At 45.5% G+C, this 19493-nt stretch overlaps 4 protein-coding genes across 12 annotated transcripts in view; 2 read left to right on the top strand and 2 right to left on the bottom strand.

Annotated features, from left to right (window-relative positions):
- The window catches only part of asap2a (ArfGAP with SH3 domain, ankyrin repeat and PH domain 2a), a 36599-nt gene extending 32462 nt beyond the window's left edge, over window positions 1-4137 (top strand). For 4 of the 7 annotated variants that reach the window (XM_047015138.1, XM_047015136.1, XM_047015129.1 and 1 more), the window contains 6 exons: window positions 428-580; window positions 675-873; window positions 1111-1169; window positions 1372-1451; window positions 1956-2075; window positions 2652-4137. In XM_047015138.1, coding sequence (XP_046871094.1) covers window positions 428-580; window positions 675-873; window positions 1111-1169; window positions 1372-1451; window positions 1956-2075; window positions 2652-2726 — 686 coding nt within the window. In that variant the 3' untranslated portion in view covers window positions 2727-4137. The remainder of the gene's footprint in view (window positions 1-427; window positions 581-674; window positions 874-1110; window positions 1170-1371; window positions 1452-1955; window positions 2076-2651) is intronic. The other 3 variants (XM_047015140.1, XM_047015137.1, XM_047015135.1) reach the window with 2 other exon arrangements.
- An 886-nt stretch (window positions 4138-5023) lies between these two features.
- On the bottom strand, window positions 5024-7478 carry itgb1bp1 (integrin beta 1 binding protein 1). 3 transcript variants are annotated; one of them, XM_047051334.1, is made up of 7 exons: window positions 7350-7478; window positions 6760-6881; window positions 6515-6593; window positions 6292-6422; window positions 6069-6161; window positions 5771-5920; window positions 5024-5595 (listed from the first exon to the last, which is right to left on the bottom strand). In XM_047051334.1, the coding sequence occupies exons 2-7, from the start codon at window positions 6829-6831 to the stop codon at window positions 5530-5532; spliced, it is 591 nt and encodes a 196-aa protein (XP_046907290.1). In that variant the 5' UTR covers window positions 6832-6881; window positions 7350-7478; the 3' UTR covers window positions 5024-5529. The 3 variants fall into 3 exon arrangements, with proteins under 3 accessions (XP_046907290.1, XP_046907271.1, XP_046907281.1); XM_047051315.1 differs by having other exon boundaries at window positions 5024-5601; window positions 7350-7476; XM_047051325.1 differs by having other exon boundaries at window positions 5024-5601; window positions 6760-6895; window positions 7350-7475.
- A 465-nt stretch (window positions 7479-7943) lies between these two features.
- On the top strand, window positions 7944-17393 carry adam17a (ADAM metallopeptidase domain 17a). The gene is made up of 19 exons (XM_047051295.1): window positions 7944-8369; window positions 9462-9594; window positions 9838-9971; window positions 10063-10151; window positions 10324-10498; window positions 11644-11774; window positions 11868-11954; window positions 12240-12365; window positions 12474-12618; window positions 12779-12870; window positions 13189-13341; window positions 13582-13781; window positions 14048-14151; window positions 14262-14396; window positions 14521-14651; window positions 14781-14859; window positions 14942-15030; window positions 15147-15203; window positions 16302-17393. The coding sequence occupies exons 1-19, from the start codon at window positions 8270-8272 to the stop codon at window positions 16728-16730; spliced, it is 2589 nt and encodes an 862-aa protein (XP_046907251.1). The 5' UTR covers window positions 7944-8269; the 3' UTR covers window positions 16731-17393.
- A 467-nt stretch (window positions 17394-17860) lies between these two features.
- iah1 (isoamyl acetate hydrolyzing esterase 1 (putative)) lies at window positions 17861-19383 on the bottom strand. Its single transcript, XM_047051307.1, has 5 exons — window positions 19201-19383; window positions 19071-19123; window positions 18776-18927; window positions 18384-18667; window positions 17861-18185 (listed from the first exon to the last, which is right to left on the bottom strand). The coding sequence occupies exons 1-5, from the start codon at window positions 19261-19263 to the stop codon at window positions 18009-18011; spliced, it is 729 nt and encodes a 242-aa protein (XP_046907263.1). The 5' UTR covers window positions 19264-19383; the 3' UTR covers window positions 17861-18008.
- Window positions 19384-19493: the final 110 nt, after the last annotated feature.

Raw genomic sequence — 19493 nt, 5'->3', positions numbered from 1 at the left:
CATTAGGAAGGCTTCACTCGTTCTTTCTCCAAATCTGCTCTCTGCTTTTTCAACTTCTCTCCTTCTCCTCCACTGCTCCTGCTGTTCTTCCCCCTCCTCCTGGTCCTGCTCTTGCTGTTCTTCCCCCTCCTCCTGGTCCTGCTCTTGCTGTTCTTTCCCCTCCTCCTGGTCCTGTTCATCCTGTTCTTCTTCCTGCTCCTGCTGTTCTTCCTGCTCCTCTTCCTCCTGCTCCTTTCTCCTGCTCATTCGCTCAGCCCAAACAGCAGTAGAGGTCACACTGCAGCCAGCATTCTACACATTGTTCCTCTCTGTCTCGTTTCAGTTACATTCAATAAAGGTGGGTCCACTTTCTAACCACATGTTCACTGTCAAAGCATAACTCCCCCCTGCCTCTCTGTCTTTCTCTCGCTCTCTTCCTCTGTTGTAGTTCAGTTGGCTGGTCTGGGGGGGATAGTCCAGTCCTCTGGGTCCTCAGGGTGGAAGCCTGGCTCAATAGACCTGGGGGGTCGACAGAGATCCTCCTCCGACCCCCCCAACATGCACCCCCCAGTCCCCCCTATGAGGATCACCTCAACCACAGGCATGTACACACAAATGGAGACAACGCTGTTATCTGAAGGCTGTTGTCTTAGCAAGTACAGTCTGTGAGCTTGTTTTGGTCCTTTGTTCTCCAGGTCTAGGTCCACTGGGACTAGCCTCCCAGGGCCTAGCCCAGCCAGGTCTGGGACCGCCAGTTGGGGGCGTGTTGAACCCCCCTCCCCCAGTGGCTAAGACGGCCAGTATGATGGAAGCCATGAACCTCCAGTCTAAGAGCGGACCGCCTGGGAGCACACAGGGACACCACAGAGGCCCACAACCCAAATCTCCATCAGGGTGAGCCAACTCACACACTTCCACACACACACTGAACTAACACTATGAGGTTGGCTTGATTCATCTGCAGCTGTCAGCTTGAGCTTCAGCCCTGCTCCTCATCATGCAGAGTCAGATCCCACAGGTCCAGCAGGGATGATGCAGATAGACTGAAATGTAGATGGCTGGGTGTTTATGTGAATGTGAGAGACCCTGCCAATCAGCAGCTTAATGAAAGACTTTGATTGTGGTTTTCAGCCCAGACAAAAGCTTCAACCATCGCCCTCCTAATAGGACTGGGTCCATTGAAAGGCCAGGTGAGCATGAAACGGCAGCTACATTACTCCTTCTGTCAGTAAATGTGTCGTGTAGTGTCTAAGAAGTGTCAATGTATGAGTTCTTTCTTTTCTTGTATGTCAGTGTGGTGTATGCATAATTAATACATTTCAGCTTAGGAAGTACTGCGCCAAAAGAACGCTTGTTTTCATTCACCAATGTCATTTCCTGTTCCTTCTCTAGCTAAGGAAGTGCCGGGCTGCCCCCAGAACTCGGCAGGTCAATCTCTACCCCCCGCCACCGTACCTAGGAAGGCGTATCCTGTAAGTCCTGCCTAAACCCCTGGATACGTGCTTCTTCTTCTGTTGTTGAGGATAATGTTGGAGCCCTCCTGCTGTGCCATATCTGGGTCTGTTGAGTTCCAGTCAGTCTGGGTATCCTGTACAGTCCCACTGTCCCACGGACAGTCAGCAGTATCTCTCCATTGTCTGAGTGTTTTCTCTGTCCTGCTAAGCTCTGCGTTTCCTTCCTCTAACCCATATAGAACGTGCGTGTGTGTGTGTGTGTGTGTGGGGAGGAGGATTTTTGAGTTTGCCACTTGAGTGGTTGTGTATACCGGATACCTACAGTGGATGACTGCAGTTTTGTCACATGTCCACAACAGAGGAGTGTCCTGATGTGGGCGTTGTGAACATTCCATAGCAGTGAGGATTAGATCAGAATTAGGATCAGAGTGAACTCTTGTCGCTTGCTTGTCTGTTTTGACTGTTTTATAACTGACTGACTGTGTGTGTGTGTGTGTGTGTGTGTGTGTGTGTATGTGTCAGAAGCAGAGGCCTAAGAGGGTGAAAGCCATCTACAACTGCATAGCAGACAACCCAGATGAGCTGACCTTCTCAGAGGGGGAGGTCATCGTGGTGGACGGGGAGGAGGACCAGGAGTGGTGGGTGAGTACCGTGTGGGGGTGGTTAAATATTCACAAGGACGGATTGGTTGTGCATTGTGTGTAGACTGGAGAGTAATGACAAGTCCAGCCTGGTCCAGTCCAGATCTTGTCCATTCAGAGGAGCGTCTGCTGTGCCAATAACCATGGTGGCCTGAGCGCTAATGATGACCTCATTCTGGCCAGCTCCACCCCTGACTGCCTTCCTTCCTCTACCGAACCCCTCGTCTGAATACAGACCAGCTGCAACTTGTTTCCCCCTAACTCATTCCTGCTAACATGGCTGTACTTAGTGTGTGTATGTGTGTTCAAATCCCCGACCTAAGCCTTCCTGTCTTGGGAAGCAGGATCTCTGCATGCCTCTGTCATATGTAAGCATGAGTAGAGATTAAAAACCATATCTGAGGCAGAAACAAAGCCAGGTTTCTGACCAGGGAAAACTGCCAGCATTACTGCACCGCATGCTGCTCCTGCTGCACCATTGTGTATTCAACAAGTTTTGCGGTTCGTCCAGTACTGTTTGTGCATGTCACTCATACTAAGTTCTGTCAGCTAACATTCCCTCTGTCCTGTTTCCTAGCTGGGCCACATCGAAGGAGAACCAATGAGGAGAGGAGCATTCCCTGTCACCTTTGTGCACTTCATTGTGGACTGAAATGGGGTCAAAGATTGTCAGAGGTCATTAAAGGTGTGTGCATTAGATTGTGTGGTATCATCGGTATCTTCATCATCACCGTCGTAGTCAAGCCCGAACTGAAACAGGACAGAGAAGTATGTCATCCCAATGCACTGGATGCAGCACAGGATGAATGCTGTTGTGACAACTGACCCTGTCTGGGAATAGCAGTCTTAAAGGCCAGGCCCCAAAGGCTCATGGGAACTATTTTTAGATGTTTTGACATGAAAAAGACATTTAGTTTTAAAAAACACAAAAAACATTAATGTGTAGTAAATAACCTCTTGCAATAAAATGCACTTTCTGCTAATTTATTGTGGTTATCATGACATAAGAAGACATGAAGATATAATGAAGCTTCCACACAGTATGTCATTCCTATCTTATCCCATTGTTTTCTCTTGGAGTGAATTGTACAGTTTTTAAGAGTCCTACAATAACATAATCTAGAGCCTCAAACACTTGTGAATATTATGGTCAGTGCTTACATTCCATCTACATGCATGGTTTTCAAATGAGACGCATATAAATGTTCTAATATGTTCTAGTTCCAGTTCTCCAAAGTGGAGGCCAATAGTTGGAAATGGTGCTAACCCAGGAATATGCTAGGTGCTATCCCCTAGGGGGCGCTCAACTGTCCCCATTACCAGGCAACATGTGGCAGTGAAAGGGGGTTGCTGGTAGGTATAAATAGGCCTCAGTAGATCACACCTGGGAGAACCCAGCCTTTCACAGTCTGTTTGTCTATGAAGGGGGAGAGTGGGAGAAAATGACTAAAGGAGAGACCAGCCAGCTGGCTCACATTTCAACATTTCTGTTCCTGTGCGTGGTGTTTTGGTGTTCACCTTCGCATCGGTGAGTGACTACAGTTTATTGGAGATCAGGAAACTGTCTGTCTTTCTGTGCAGTGATCAATAATGACTGTAAAAGCACACTGCATGACAGAAGTTAGATAAATCATACTTTTTTATATCAGCGAAGAACTGTGTATGGCAGCAGACCCAATGAGGAAGGTGCACAATAAGAGACCCCAAATGAGCTTTTCCCTGCTTCTACCAGAGCTCCTCACCTCCTGCACTGTATTTTGTTGACCCCATACTGAAGAAAATTGTGTTTCTAAACGATTGTTACAGAGGCTTCTATGTAAATATCTTGACTTGGTTGCAGAGCAACTATGTATGTATGTATGTACAGTATGTTGGACATGTTTAACTTGGGTTGTGATTGTGAATGAACTCCACTAGACTTAAAACTAGAGGATACAAAGCATGCGTATCATGAATCTGACACTATTTCTCCATCTAATAACTCACTGGAAAAGGGATGGTCTTTATGTAAATAGGTGACTTTTTTTGTTTGTCGATATTTAATTAAAGAGAAGTTAACATTTTGCTGTAACTGTCTTTTGATTCAGCGCAGGGTCATTGGTTGTCTCCAGTTGCTCCTCTGTGTGCATTGACTAGTCTTGGTAGTGTAAGCCTGCACACACCAATTCACACACACACATAACTGCAGCTAATGCAGCATTGAATCTTAACCTGTTAGGTTGCATAGAAATGGGAAACTGAAACTGGAATAATAAACTATGAAAGGATTGATCGCTTGTGGTCTTTCTTTTCACCTGTAATTTGAATGCAGCATCTAGGGCCCACATAAGATCAAGTTTGTACCCTCGGCGTTCAGATAACCTGCAGATTCATCCAGTATTTAGTAATGCAGCAAGAGCTCCCTCTAATGGACAACTGGAGGAAATGAAGATACATGTGTAATCATGTATTTACTGTAAAACATTAAAGACTAGCTTTCCTTTAGTAAACTGCATCTCACAACTACTTACTGTACTTCATTTAGGTAGGCCACATTGAATCTGACTATATATTTCAATTCAGATACTATAGTTCAATTGAGTCTACAGCCATCAACACAGTATCACAATACAAGTCTGAGGCTATAAAACCACAATTCCCTATAAAGTCATCAGGATCAACAGCCCTCCTGCAGCTCAGAAATGTTGGGGTCAGTATGGGAGGGAGTGTTCCTTTGATTGGACTAACAGTGACCAATGCGGCCAGCCAGTAGCCCATAACCCCTCCTCCACACACACACACAAACAGCACCCTCCTTCTCCCACTGGGCAGACTTCATAAACCAGGAGAGTTTCTCCCTTCCAGCTGGGATAGATAAGGAGGCAGGGGCCCCAGAGTCAGCCTGGTGGGACTACAGTAAAGAGACAACCAGACAGTCTGTCTGGTCAAATAATACAGACACAGTCATGGTCAATTAAAATGCCATGTCTTTATTGTACCGTACTTGAATGATTCACTCCCATCTGTACCAATGAGCATGACGAGGAGAGGTGTCGTAAACACAATATTTGTGGGGTTCTACAGCATCTTGATCTTGGTTGTGTGTACTCACTGGTGGATGGAGTGACTGCAGTGTACCACTGTTCCTGCTGCCTTCCTTCTACAAAGGAGGTCAGTAAAGGTCTAACTATTATTATCAAAAATACCTCAATCCCATACAGTCACTTCCCAAGCCCAACCTCATAAGATACATCCTTGGTTACCACATTGTATTTACATTCAATTATGTTTTGTTAAATTAAAACAACTGTACTTTGGGGTGTGTTTGTGATTGATGGATGACGGTGCATGTAAATGTGGTGCAGGGCATGCTGGGTAAGTCATTTGACTATTCTGTAAACTGCAGCCCAGGCTCCTGATGTCCTCTCTTGAGGCAGGTCGAAGGTTGAGTACCTTAAAATGGGCGATCTGCCACCTCAAGGCTTGTCTGAGGTTAAAGCGCAGTCAAAGGAGGCAGAGAGTACCTTGCAGATGGACTGGGCCTGCTCCTGCACAAACAGAGGACGGGGGAGAAGGACTACTTGTTACAGTCATTATTTGATATCCTGACCAGCAGTCTTGCATTCCTGCTCTACTTGTGGAGGAGCCTGCATTTGGTTAGCATGCTGAGTGACATTCCCACAGTTTAGTCTCCCTTTCTAACCCACACAAGCTCACCGCTGTGCTACACTGGTAGACCCAGATGCAGCACTCTTGCTGCTTGGTGTCTGTGGTCTTCAGAGCCAGCAGGTTCTTGCCGGCGCCCAGGCCGTCATCATAGCACAGCATGCGCACGATCAGGTAGAGGGGGTGGCGATGCAGAACATCCTACAGGGAACAGCTTCAGATCACTAGATCGCATAACAATGGTAATCCTAGATCAATACATACACATACAGTATCAGTTTGTCACTTTCACATCTTGTACCCATGAGAACATTTTGTTTGCTAGTAATAAAGACACAAAAGACCTTACACACTGTTCCATGGAGGCCACTTTGACGCCGTACTTGGACACTACCAATACCATCTCCTCATCTCCAGGAACAAACGGCAGCTTGCCATCTTGCTGTGAGAGAGAATACCACTGGTTGGTTAATAAAAGACAGAATCACATGAATCCCAATAAAGCATAATGCTGAAATGTAATAGATTAAGGAACAATGGCACAAGCTGATGTTTTTGAGTCTGTTTCTAACCTGGGCTGCATCAATGTAGTTGATGAGATCCAGTGGCTCCTGGAGGACCTTACTCATGTCAAACTGCAGCTTCTCAATGGCACCCACATACTTGACCCTGAACTCTGCACATGCCTCTGACACACTGTTACCTACAGGACCCAGAGGTCAAAGGTCAGGGGTAAGAGGTCTGTCAACACTAAATGAATGTAGGTATACATAGTGTTAAAGCAAATATTCTGACCTGAGCTCTTGGTGGAGTCGGTGTCGAGGCTGGCGACGGTGCTGGACCTGGACAGACCTCCCAGACTGGAATCTACAGACTGAGGGGGAAAAGACAGACTGAAGACCAATACTGTTATGTGATATCACATTTGTATTTTCTTTTTTGTACTATGATTATTTGTTTTGTCTCTAAGACCAACTGTGACCTGTGATTCAGATGGGACAGATGGAGTAAGTGTGTGTGTTTAGTGTTGGACGGCCTACCTTGCTCTTGGTGCTGATCTCACTGCTTTGGGAGCTGCTGCTGCTGTGGCGCTTTTTGACCTTCCGGAACATTCTTCAACATGACTCCACCAGATTTTCTCCCTTCCAGCCACCCTGCTCCCCTGCAGACAGCAGTCTTGCTTGTAACATATGTAACCAAATAAGATGTCATCATAATCACTGAGTAAAATTGTGGCTACCAAAGCCATCATGGACAATGTCTCCCATCCAATGGTGCAGTGCTCAACTACACTGATCAGTCAAACTTTTCCAAATCAGAATCAACAGGTTCATTCGAGTTAGAAATCTGTGTGTAGTTTCACTAGTCTTGAGCTAAGCAGTAAACCGATTCTGGACCAACAGAAGTTCAATGAAAGTCTATAGATACTGTTCGAAAGTAGATCATGTCCCCTAAACTTTTCTCACGGCACCCGTTCGTTGCTAGGATAAACAATTAACCCCACCCACAACCGTACGTACAGTACAACTCTGGTTGTATCCCCTCCAAACTCATATTATGCGGATATGAACGCACTCTTTACCAAATAAGTGACAAATCCGAGCGCTGAGCACAATTACGCATGGCATACCTCAGAATGGAATGTGTTCTTCGCCTTCTATGGCTGTGTGGTGTGTTGTTTCATCAGGGGAGTTTGTGTGTTTCTTTCTATTTTGGCGAGACTTGACACTTTACTTCCTCTGAGCGCCACCCAAAGCCAGTTAAAGGGGACGTAGCAGTAATTCAGTCTTGCAAAATAAAAGGCAAAAGTGATAAACATTGAATGGATAAGGTTAGTCAAAGTTGTCAGGTCAAAATAGATTAGCATGTCTTTTACTTCTCGTGTCACATTGTTTAAAATAAACTGTATGGAAAAACGTACGAACTGGCATATCTGCCACAGTTAGAGCTAACTTCAGTAATGTTATCTATAGTTATACATATATATATGTTTAATACGGTATGGTCACTTTGTATATGAAAACATATTTGGAGAGAGATGTAATGTAATGAAACCTTTAGTCGACAAGTTGGCAAAGTAGAAGAACAACCTTCTACCGCGTATTTTTTTACTGTAGGATTTTTTCAGTAATTCATTAGTGTAGTGTAGTCACTTTTGTATTTTACACGACATAAATAATACTTCTTACAATGACATTTATTTATTTAGCAGACGCTTTTTTTCTTAATCGTAGACTATCCCACACAGAAGATGTCGCTATTTTCTAATTGGAAATGTAACTGGTTCCCTTTGCATGCGGCTCTGCAAATAGGGTAGTTTCTTACTGCTGTACTGTACTTATGGTATCTGAGCTAGCTATAGTAGCTACAGTAACTGATGTTATGCTACCTAGTCTAGACTAGCGAAGTAACACGGGTAGCCAGGAAGTCTGAATGATAGAGGCTGAGCTAGCTAGGCTACCTACACAGTAGACAACGATGTCTGATACAACTACACCAGTGTAGTGTAGCTAGTCAGCCACTACGTTGGCTATCTGTTTAATAGTCAAGATGAAGTATATTGTTATATTATTTATTGCCTCGCTGGCTCCATTCTGGGTCAATTGTGCAGTACATAAAACCTCAGACAAATCGAAAACTCCCGAGAACGGTAAGTTGCAGCTAGCTAGCTAGTTAGACGAGCTAACCCTACACAACTTTGCACGACTATGCACACTAGAGCTTGACTAGGCTAGCTAGACTAGTTATCTCGAGTCAGTAATGCGCCCTTAACAATAATTATTTACTAGTGTGAGCGTTGCACATCTAGCTACAAGTGAACAGAAAACATATCTGTTACTGTATAGTATTTCGAGTCTAACAAAAAATACAATAAATATAATATATTAATACTTTAACATCACATAAAAAGTGTGTCGTGGTCGTACAACCAAGGACTCTACTGTAGACTAGTAAACTAGAGAGCTGGTATCTAACTGGTACTAGTTAGCTAGCTCTCGCTAGTTGCGCGTTACCGTTACGCTTTGGCTTGACTTATTGCTATTATTAGCCAACTACTGTGGCTCCTCTAGCTCTTGTAATATTGATCCTAGATTGAATGGTTGTCAAGTAAGTGGAGGGGCTCATAGCAGCTGCAAGGGTTAAAAGGTGGCTATGCCTGAATGCTAGTTAAAGCAGTTAGCCACGTTTTTTCCTTCCGAGGCGTAGCCCTTGAAATACCTAAACTGCCAAAAGTTAGCCGATGTAATGATGGTCTGTGAGAAGTGTTATCCTTAGGGTCGCTAGTTACAATTGCTTGATAATTGCCTGCGTAAAATAGAATGTTCCGTTAAAAAGATAAAAAGCATAATTGGAAGCATAATGCCAAGGATGCCAAGTCCATGTGGCCACTATAAACGACATTAGTGTTTAGTTTAGAATGACAATCGATCTAAGGCTAGGAGAGACAGACCAACACCCCACCGTGTCATCCCAGTCTATGGATTTGCTGGAAAAAACTTGCTTGTTGAAATATGACTGGGGATGGGTATATCTCAGTGGTAGACCACATATTTAAGAGGTTGCAGGATCCAAACCCCCTGTGCTTTAGATTAGTACTAATCTGACACGTGTCTGCTACAATAAATGAACAGCTTTCTAAATTAACACAATAAATGATCAGCCTTCTAAATTAACACAATAAATGAACAACATTCTATATTAACACAATAAATGAACAGCATTTGCTCCCTCTCTTCTCCAGAGGCTCTCAGTTTCATGCTCTCTGACTATGAGGTGCTTCCTGTGTCTGGCCTCCAGCAGCACTCTGTTAGGAAGAGGGATGTTCACACCAGGTCCCAGGTGGAACGCCTGGTCAGCTTCAAGGCACTCCAGAGGTAGGCTAACCACACGACAGAGAGCAGGACCATTCAAAGTTGGCTCTGGGTCCAGGGAGACTCTAACAGGGATTTTCTGGAATGATTGTCTATAACAGCAGTGGCAGACACTGTCCATGCAAGGTGGTCAGGCCTACCAGATGAAAAGTGGTTGGTGCTTCATCTTGATGAGGGTTGTAGCCCATAGCCTTTAGGCAAGTCATTCTGTGTCCTCCTCCACATGAGTCGCTTGTCTCCCTACAGAAATTTCCAGCTTTACTTGACCACCAACACAGACCTGTTCACAGAGGACTTCAAAGCAGTTTTTGTAGACAAACAAGGAAAGGAAAAACCTTATAATGTCCAGCTGCAAAACTATTTCTCTGGACATGTTGTTGGTGAGCGAGTCTGATATATAAATTGAGATTTGCTGTTGAATTCTATGAAACGTACATTTTTAGTTATGCAATAATACCTTGTTGTCAATAGGAGAGGAGCACTCGCGTGTGCAAGCCCACATAGATGGGGACGAGTTCTCAGCCCACATTCTGACTGATGAGGCAGAGTACAACTTAGAGGTAAGGCTCCTCCAAATACTATTCTAAATACAAATAGTGTTCGCCTGGGAGTAAAGGATCGGTGTAAACAAAGAAACCTTCTCTGCCCCCACTTATTACTCATATCCATTTTTCCTTCCCATCATTTCTGTCTGTTCTGACTTCATCCCTCTGCCTGCCCTCCCACCCCCAGCCCCTGTGGAGGTTTACCAAGGCAAGTCCGGACGGCAGGTTGCTGGTGTACCGTTCAGAGGACATTAAGAACCTGAGCCGCCTTGCCTCTCCAAAGGTGTGTGGTTACGTCCATGGTGCAGCCCAGGACCTCCTGCCAGAGGGGGCCCGGGTGGCTGCAGATGCCGAGGAGGATGGTAAGCGTCTGTGTGTGTTTGTGAATGTGTGTGGGCTTTAATGAGGGAAAAATATGTGCTGCTGTTCTGGCAGTTGAGTAAAACGTAAAAAAAAAAAAAACTTGACTTCCTGTTGTAACTGCAGTTGTTAATGCAGTTATATGAACATGTGGTGTTTGTGTGCCCCACTTTCTGTGGATCTTTTGTAGATGCAGCTTAAGATGGTGTGTTACATGATGAGGGTTAGGGTTAGGGTTAGGGTTAGGGTTAGGGTTAGGGTTAGGGTTAGGGTTAGGGTTAGGGATTTTGAAGCCTTCAAGTAAAAAAATCATGTCATGTAAAACAACTACGGTACACTGGTTCGACTAGTAGTCAATTATCAACAGACCATATTTCTTTGTGCTGCTCTTACTGCCTGCTAGGACAATACGTGGAGTTGAATCATCTCACAGTGGAGGCATTCAAATTCATGGGAGCACTTAGTATTGCGTATATGCGTAGTCAGATGACTATGATTCGCAGGTCTCACGCGCTAGTCACCCACGTTTCCTGGCTCTGTAGTAGCTTGGGGCTGTGAGTCCATACTCTAGAGAAGCCTGCTTTCCTTGACTTCTTTCCTGGACTGACCTGAAGCCAAAGGACAGGTGTAAGTGACAGAATGGAGGACAAACTTTCTTTTTGTCTAGGCAAATAAAGAATTGGGTCAATATTGAAATGTGCCTGAGGTCTAAAAGGAGGAAGGATATATTACAAAAAGGAAAATAGACGGGGAGTGGTAAGGTAATTGGGGAGTGGTGGGGTTTACTGTCAGGTCTGTGCTTGAAGGCTTAGTACGACACACACAGCCGACTAGGAAAGGACCTCGTCATGCAGGATTAGCCTGCTATGATCCATCTGACTTATTTGTACAGAAGGAATAATTAGTAGGCTTGGTCTGTTGTTATTCAAGCACAGTTCAGTGGTGGAATCTGGTCAAGATGCACAAGTGTTTCTTCAACTCACTGCCATTAGGCAGGTTAATACAACCAGGTTCACATTTATCTTGCAGTGGAAATCTGCTTTGACTGTCAAACTGTTTGTCTGTCACTCTGCCTCTGTGTGTTCTAAAACCCCATCTGCCTTGACTGCCAGTCTCTTGTCTGTCACTCTGTCTCTGTGTGTTCTAGAACCCCATCTGAGAGAGAAGAGGCAGGTCCACAACCACAAGAAGAACACCTGTCCTCTCCTGCTGGTAGCAGACTACCGCTTCTTCAAGCACATGGGCCGTGGAGAGGAGAGCACCACCCTCAACTACCTGGTAAACTACACACACACACACAAACACACACATTTCAGTTGAAGGAATGCTCTTTCTCCCAAAACGTCATCTGTTGTGCTGTTTGTCCACCAGATTGAGCTGATTGATCGTGTGGATGACATCTACAGGAACACTACTTGGGATAACGAGTTTAAAGACTATGGTGTGCAGATCCAACAGGTGTGTGTGTGTGTGTGTGCTGGGGTATGGATGTGTAGTTGAATGGATACTCATTCATACATTGCCGAGTGACTAACATTGGTTTCCAGTGTAGCGTGTCCAAAGTATGTGTGTTCAGTATTGAAATATCCCAACACTTTGTGTTTACCATATAACTCATGTCCGTGCAGAAGATGTTCCTCTGGGTTAGGGAGTAAAGACACTGTTAGTGTAGTAAAACTCTTAACTCTCACATGTGCCGCTACAGCTCATAAACTTCTGCTGACCTCACTAATATGTTTCCAGATCGTCATCAACAAGGAGCCGACAAAACCACCAGCAGGCATGGCGGCCACAAACTGGGTCCACTACAACATGAAGGACAGCCCTACGAAGGGCAAGGAGGTGTGGGATGTCAAGAAACTCCTGGAGGTGAGAGAGGCCACAACCACAACTGACTGTATCAAATGCTCATTAAACATGAACTTTTCTTTTAGACTTTGAATACCCCCTTTGTAATATAGTTTCTTTGTCCTCCAGCAATTCAGCTCAGACATGGCAGACAATGCGTCAAAGGTGTGCCTGGCTCATCTGTTCACCTACCAGGACTTTGACGAGGGGACCCTGGGCCTGGCCTACGTGGCCCCCTCTAAAGCCATGGCCCTGGGGGGGCTCTGCCCAAAACGTGAGGACTTTCTCATAGTTATCATTCGGAAGCGTTTTGTCGGCTCATATTGATTGCCCACCGACAGAGACGTGGTCTTTCTAATGAAAATTAATGTTTAAATTCTGAACAGTATGGAGATACGTTTTTAAAACAAATGTTTTATTTCTGGGTTTTTTAGCCTACTATCCATCTACCTCCAGCAAGAAGCCCAGTTACCTCAACACTGGTTTGACCAGCACAAAAAACTATGGAAAGACCATTCTGACCAAAGTGAGTTCTACTTGATGACCACATCCAGTCTCAGTAACACCCCATATTGTGTTCATTTATCGGACGCTTTTATCCAAAGCAACGTTCTTGCAATCTCTTGATCATCAGTCAAATGCTCTACCACTGAGCTATACCCAGCATGTCAGTTGCTCTGAAAAGCAGAACCTTTTATCCTATATTGTGTAATTGTTGACCTAGTTTGTTAGTTGTCCAAGCCAAGCAATTTCTCAAGTCAAGATGATCAACGCTTGACACCACATGGTTATGTTTCTCTTCCTCCCTGTCTCTCTCTCTGTTTCCTGTCTGTTCTGTGTCTAGGAGGCAGACTTGGTGACCACCCATGAGCTGGGACACAACTTTGGGGCAGAGCATGACCCTGACAACATTCCCCACTGCGCCCCAAGCGATGACGACGGGGGCAAATTTGTCATGTACCCTATCGCTGTTAGCGGGGACCACTACAACAACAAGGTAGTGTCCCAACATCATGCAGCTCTAGATACAGGAAGTGAAAGTGACAAACTATGACTCTTTGTCAGCCAAGAATGTACGATCCACAAACCACAAAACCTTTAACACTCTACTTTCTACCATCTCTCTGTCTCGCTGTCTTACTCTCTCTCCCTCTCTGTTTATCTCCCTCTCTCTTTGTCTCCCCCTTTCTCTCACTCCCTCTGTCTCTCTTTCTCATACACTCTTTCTCGGCCCCAGCGGTTCTCAAACTGCAGCAAGACCTCCATAGGGAAGTCTCTCCGCTTCAAGGCTCCAGTGTGCTTCAGGGAGAGGAACAGCAAGGTGTGTGGGAACTCCCGCGTGGAGGAGGGGGAGGACTGTGACCCCGGCCTGCTCCACCTCAACGACGACCTGTGCTGCTCTGCTGAGTGCAAGTTCAGACGGGGCGCTCAGTGCAGGTACAGGGCATGCTAGACACACCCCTGAACACACACTGCTCAGTATACACACATAGGATAGGAGCTTTGAGAAGGGAGAATGACAACAACGACTTGTATTGGCACAAGCCAATTGGACAAGTTTAAGCTTGTCTTTCACATGATAAAAGGTGTTTGCACACGTACAGAATGTCAGTGACATTATCAAAAGTCAAGTGTCTCCAAACAGTTGCTACTGATTCTGAAGCCGCATGCACACTGAGGTCGTTCTCCTGCTGTCCCCTCAGTGACAGGAACAGCCCGTGCTGTAAGAGCTGCCAGTTTGAGCAGGCCGGTAAGGTCTGCCAGGAGCCCATCACTGCCACCTGTAAAGGGCTGTCTCTGTGCACAGGTGAGACCTCGCCCCTAGTGGAGTATTCCAAGTCCTACAGTCACGTCTCGAAACACCGTCTGTGGGCTGTCATAACCTTTGACGCTATACGACATGTAATACGCCCCCAGGTAACAGCAGCGAGTGCCCACCCCCCGACGACCTCCCTGACGACAACGTCTGTGTGGATAGCGGCAGATGTCTGGAGGGGGAGTGTATCCCCTTCTGCGAGGCCATGCAGAACCTGCAGTCCTGTGCCTGCAATGGTGAGCTGACACACACATACACTCCTACATATGTTACCTCTGGTGTGCTTATCAAAATTGTATGAACCAGCAAATAGCTGCATTATTAAGGCCTAGACCTCTGTTGTGCCCCTTCTCTCTGTAGAGACCAGGGACTCTTGTAAAGTGTGCTGCCGGGACAAAATCGGAGCCTGTGTTCCCTTTGTCCAGACCACCAGTGACTTCCTGTTCTTGCGGAAGGGGAAGCCCTGCACTGTGGGCTTCTGTGACGGGGCGGTGAGTCAGCATTTCCTGTAGCCTTGACCTTTAACCCCCAAAGGCTTCCAGGACAGGGATAGGATTGGAAGGGGAGGACTGGAGATATTGCTGTCTCCTGTTTGAGTCCTCTGTTGTTTTCGTCTTCAGGGTAAATGCATGAAGCATGTCCAGGATGTGATCGAGAGGTTGTGGGATTTCATCGACAAGCTGGACATCAATACATTTGGTACGTGGGCCTTGGTTAAAGCCTTTATTTAAAAAAAGATTTACAATTGACTGACTGTTCTTTTTGTCCCTCTGCCCCTCAGGGAAGTTCCTGGCTGATAACATTGTGGGCTCTGTGGTGGTCTTTTCCCTGGTCTTCTGGATCCCTCTCAGTATCCTGGTTCACTGTGTGGTGAGAGAACCAACCTTCTGTACACTGCTCCACCCTGTCCTACAAACCCCATGATGCATCCTTCCTCTCTGCCTCCCTGACATGTCCTCTCTCTGTTGAATTGACCTTCTCTGTAGGACAAGAACCTTGACAAGGAGTATGAGGAGAACACCAAGACCTTTTTTTTCCCAAGTGTAAGTTTCTGATATATTTGATCTGATCTGTCCCATCCTCTTGCAGACATATGGCATCTGCATTGTTAGCATGAACTAGTTTGCAGCCACATAATTAACATATCTACTAATCTTCAGAAAGAGCATGAAAGCTGCCCACCTCTTGAATGTATTCTACTTTCTAGTTTGTTGTCAGGCTATGCTAGGTTAGCTCATGAAGTATCTTACTGCTCTGGGCTCAGCTTACAAGTTCAATTTATGGGGTGATGAGAGAGAAGGCAGACTTGGCACCAAATCCAGTCTCTGTGCCAAACTGGAATGTCACAGACATTGGTTTACACCTCCAAAAAGATATAAGCTTGAAGAAGCTGTTGCAGAATGTGAGTGTCATCACAGCTTGATTAGTCTGCTGTATGACAGTTTGCAAAACGTCGGTTATTCAAAGTGCCTGGCACAGAAAGGAGTCTGGTGTGTTACCATGGTGATGAAGGGCAGTGTGTCGGCCAGATATTTTTCTTCTGTCTACTCTGAATTAACCTTGGGTATTCAGATCAAATGACAAGTCAGTCACTGTTTGCCTTGGCCCCTCCCCCTTCCCGGAACTGCAGCAGATGGTGGAAGTATGTAGTAGAGCTCCGCCCTCAGGTGAGTGGGAAAGGCGTGGCTTTAGAGCGTGGCTTGGGGGTCCGTGTGCACGGTCAGTGTGTGTCACATGATGATGCCGTGTCTGTGTGAGGGCTGAGCAGTGCACGCTGTCTTTGTAAGGACAAACGCACATTGATTTTGCATCGCCTGCTGTTATGGGGGCAGTGTTGAATGGCGTTGATGTTGTTGGTTTGTCAGTGCGTGAGCTGAGTTTGATCATGCTTGGGCTTCTCAGTTGGAAGGTCATCTGTTCATGACTGGTAGTGTCGCTTGAAACAGACTGGGGACGTTGGTCCATTCCCTTTACAGCTATCCAATTGACTTTGAATGTCTTCTGTAAACTATAGTAATCCTTTAAATAAAACAGTACAAGTTTGAACAAAAGTTGAGTTGGAAATGAGCCAGCCCCCAGTCTCAGATAGTAAACCAGTTTACTTTGCCCTGACACCCCTCTTTCTCTCCTCCCACCATCAGAATGCCGAGCTCTTGAACAACCCAGAGTCAGCGCCCGTGCGCATCGTCAAGCCTCTTCAGCCTCCCTCCTTCTCCGCCGTCCGGATCACGCCCTCCTCCCAGCTGCATCAGCAGCCCCCGAGCGGGGCCCTTCCTCAGGCCAGCAGCAGTACCCCGGCCCCAGGCCCCAGCTGCGGCCCTGCCCCGGCCAGCGCAGGGGCCCTGAAGGTGGAGGCCCTGGCCACCATCCAGGAGGACCTCAGCATCGACTCTCACCTGGGAGAGGAGGTGCTGGAGGAAGACTTCCAGTCCGCAGCGCCAGCAGCTGCAGCCGGATCCTCCTGCGGCACCAAGGCTTCCTACGAGGACCTGACCGAGAACACACCAGCCAGGGACCAGCGGCGGCTCAAGAGACAGGCCTGCGTGGACAGTAAGGAGACGGAATGCTGAGGGACACACACACACACACTCACACACACAGGATACATTTTGGGGACATGCATACCAGTGCTCATATATTTCCATATTATGAATTATAAATAGATGGATAGTAGATGTCATACCCATACATGATCATAATGCCCACCCCCAGGCACTCAGAGGGTGATACAGTGGTAGTGGATACACACAAACCCAGGGGTCTAACAGGATACCACAGATGGCATTAAGATCCATTTAGTTGTTCTTGTAGGTCATTAGGAAAATCTGAAATCTGTGACAATGATCTAGAGTGGATACAAACAATTGTGCTATGTTTAGATGAATAGTTGTATTTCTCAGATCTGTGACACACTAAAGAAATCTTTGGACTGAATGTAGCAAACAACTGTTTTGGACACAGAAAATTGCTGCACTTGTATTGGTATTTTCACTGGAAGTTGTATGGTCCAGTTTTTGTTTTGAAATCATGTTGTTATTGTGGGTCCTTCCTTATGCTGGTCACTCCTGTTTGATGTGGCCCTGTAAACTGTCATCTGCATCCCAAAGTTTTGGACAACTCAATATTTAGGAAGCTGAGAAATCCACACAACTATCACTATTTCATATATTCTTGTCAAGTCATGTTTATCATGCACTTTCCAGCTTCGGGTTTACCCATATGAAAATCCTTAATAAATAAGTAGTGCCTTTCTGAAGTTGAGCCTGTAAATGTTGCTACCATGCGTCCTTATGTCTGTAACTGTACTGTAAGCAGTAGACAAACACTCACAATCCACACAGCTGAATATTGAAATGGCAATACTGCACCCAACTAGCTGGACTGATTTCCAAGAACATAGTTTCTAAATGTAATTTCCAATGTACGTAGGCTTGAGGATAACTTTTGTTTTGAAAGCATATGTGCCAATATACAGTTTGCCATTAGCTTGAGCTACTCCTTGGTGTCTTTAATTTTATTTTGCTAAATGTTTTATATTAGATGTACATTTAATTTGAGTGAAATATTCTTCAGTGGCCAGTTATCTGGCTTCTTGCCCTGTTTTTATGTACAGTAAGTACTTAATAATCTGGATCAATAAATGCCTTGATGTTAATGTGCCATTTGTCTTGTGTTTCTGTATGACCAAATGCAACTTGCATTCCGAAAATAAAATATTTTATTGTGTTTTTTTATACATTTATATCAAAAGAAATTATTGCTGAATCTTAACATTCCACATAAACTAGTCTCTGATGTGGCAATAGATGATGCTGTGTGTTAATACTAGGAAGTCTTGAATGCTGAGGTCAGCGGTCACAGAGCAAGCTGGCCTCAGGGTGTTCTGGGTCGACGTCTCCCCAGTAGGGCAGAATGAAGGGAAGATCCACCACCCGTCTCTCCAGTACCTTCCACAGCTGCTCCGCCACAAACTGGTTCCCCTTCAGCGAAAGGTGGAGCCCGTCGGAGAGGAACTCGGTGAAGTCCTGTGGAAAACCAGAGGATCAAAGATGGCATCAGCATCATTCTATAATAACAGACTCTAAATTAGTGTAAATTACAATAACATCCTGGATATTTAGGGGAGTTGTACCACAGAGTATGTCTAATGTATTTGTGGTATCCATGACACCTTGTAACATGCAGACAAGGAGGGGTTTATTTGGTACATGAGAGGACCTCACCTGTCCATCTTTCTGCATGAGAGTCCAGAGGTCCAGTATGTCAGCCCCACACTGGCCAGCTGCCTGCACACACGCCTGGGCATACTGACCTGCCACTGAGTTTAGACGATTCAGGGGAGAACCTGCCAGTTCACACTCTTTCTGCCAGGCTGCCTCGTTTAGAGGAGGTGGAGTGATGAAGATTACCTTGTCAGCAGTTATGCCCACTGACACTAGGTGCCTAGCTATCTCCTTAAGGTTGTCTGAGTACTCCTGTAATGGGACATGCTGCTTTGGGTTCTTATCTGGAAAAACAAGAAATAACAGCTCCTTATCATGTTCAACATTTCTACAGCAGCATAAAGCTTTTTACCAGAGGCAGTGACGTTAGAGCCATCTGTGGTTGCACTTGCCTTCCAGGGCACAGTCGTTAGCTCCAAAGAAAACTGTTACTGCTGCTATTTTGTTGTGTGGACTTCTGTCGCTCGAGATGATGCGAGGAAGGATGATCTTGCCCCACCTGGAGTTGTAGCCCGACAACCCTCTATTCACCACGTCGCATTTTCTGGCAGTACAAGACAGAGGTCCCCAAGATTCTAAAATGAATGTAATGTATGTAGCCTAGCAGTCAGATTTAAGCTAAGAAGCAGATACACGGATACACTGACAGAGTAAAAGTAAACACTCAGCTGTGTTAGTTAAACTCACCTGACTAGTTTATTGGCTATATCTGATCCCCAACCGCTTGATGAGAAGGAGTACTGAAATTTAAGGGTACGTTAGCATAGGCTACTATGTCCTCAATATAATTTTATTTATTACGGCTGCGAGTATTTACCTGCGTGATTGAATCGCCAAATAATATGACTTGAGGCCAAAGTATGTTTTTCAGTGTGGACATGGTTCGTCTAAACTGATTGAGTTCTTTATTACATTAAATTCTTTCCAAGGCCAGTTGTGTGACTTCTACTAGTAGCGGGTCCGAAAATGTGTACACTTCCGGTAGGTTCCTTTCTGAAATGTTCAAAATAAAAGTCAACATATTAAAAGTAAACAGGCAAGTACACATCCTGTCACGAAACAAAATTGTTGTAGTTGGCCTGGATGAACTACAAATTGTTACCTCTCAAT

This window comes from Hypomesus transpacificus, chromosome 3 (assembly GCF_021917145.1).
Source record: "Hypomesus transpacificus isolate Combined female chromosome 3, fHypTra1, whole genome shotgun sequence".
Taxonomy (NCBI): domain Eukaryota; kingdom Metazoa; phylum Chordata; class Actinopteri; order Osmeriformes; family Osmeridae; genus Hypomesus; species Hypomesus transpacificus.
Note: the sequence above shows the minus strand (reverse complement) of the source record. Positions and strands in the feature narration are given on the sequence as shown.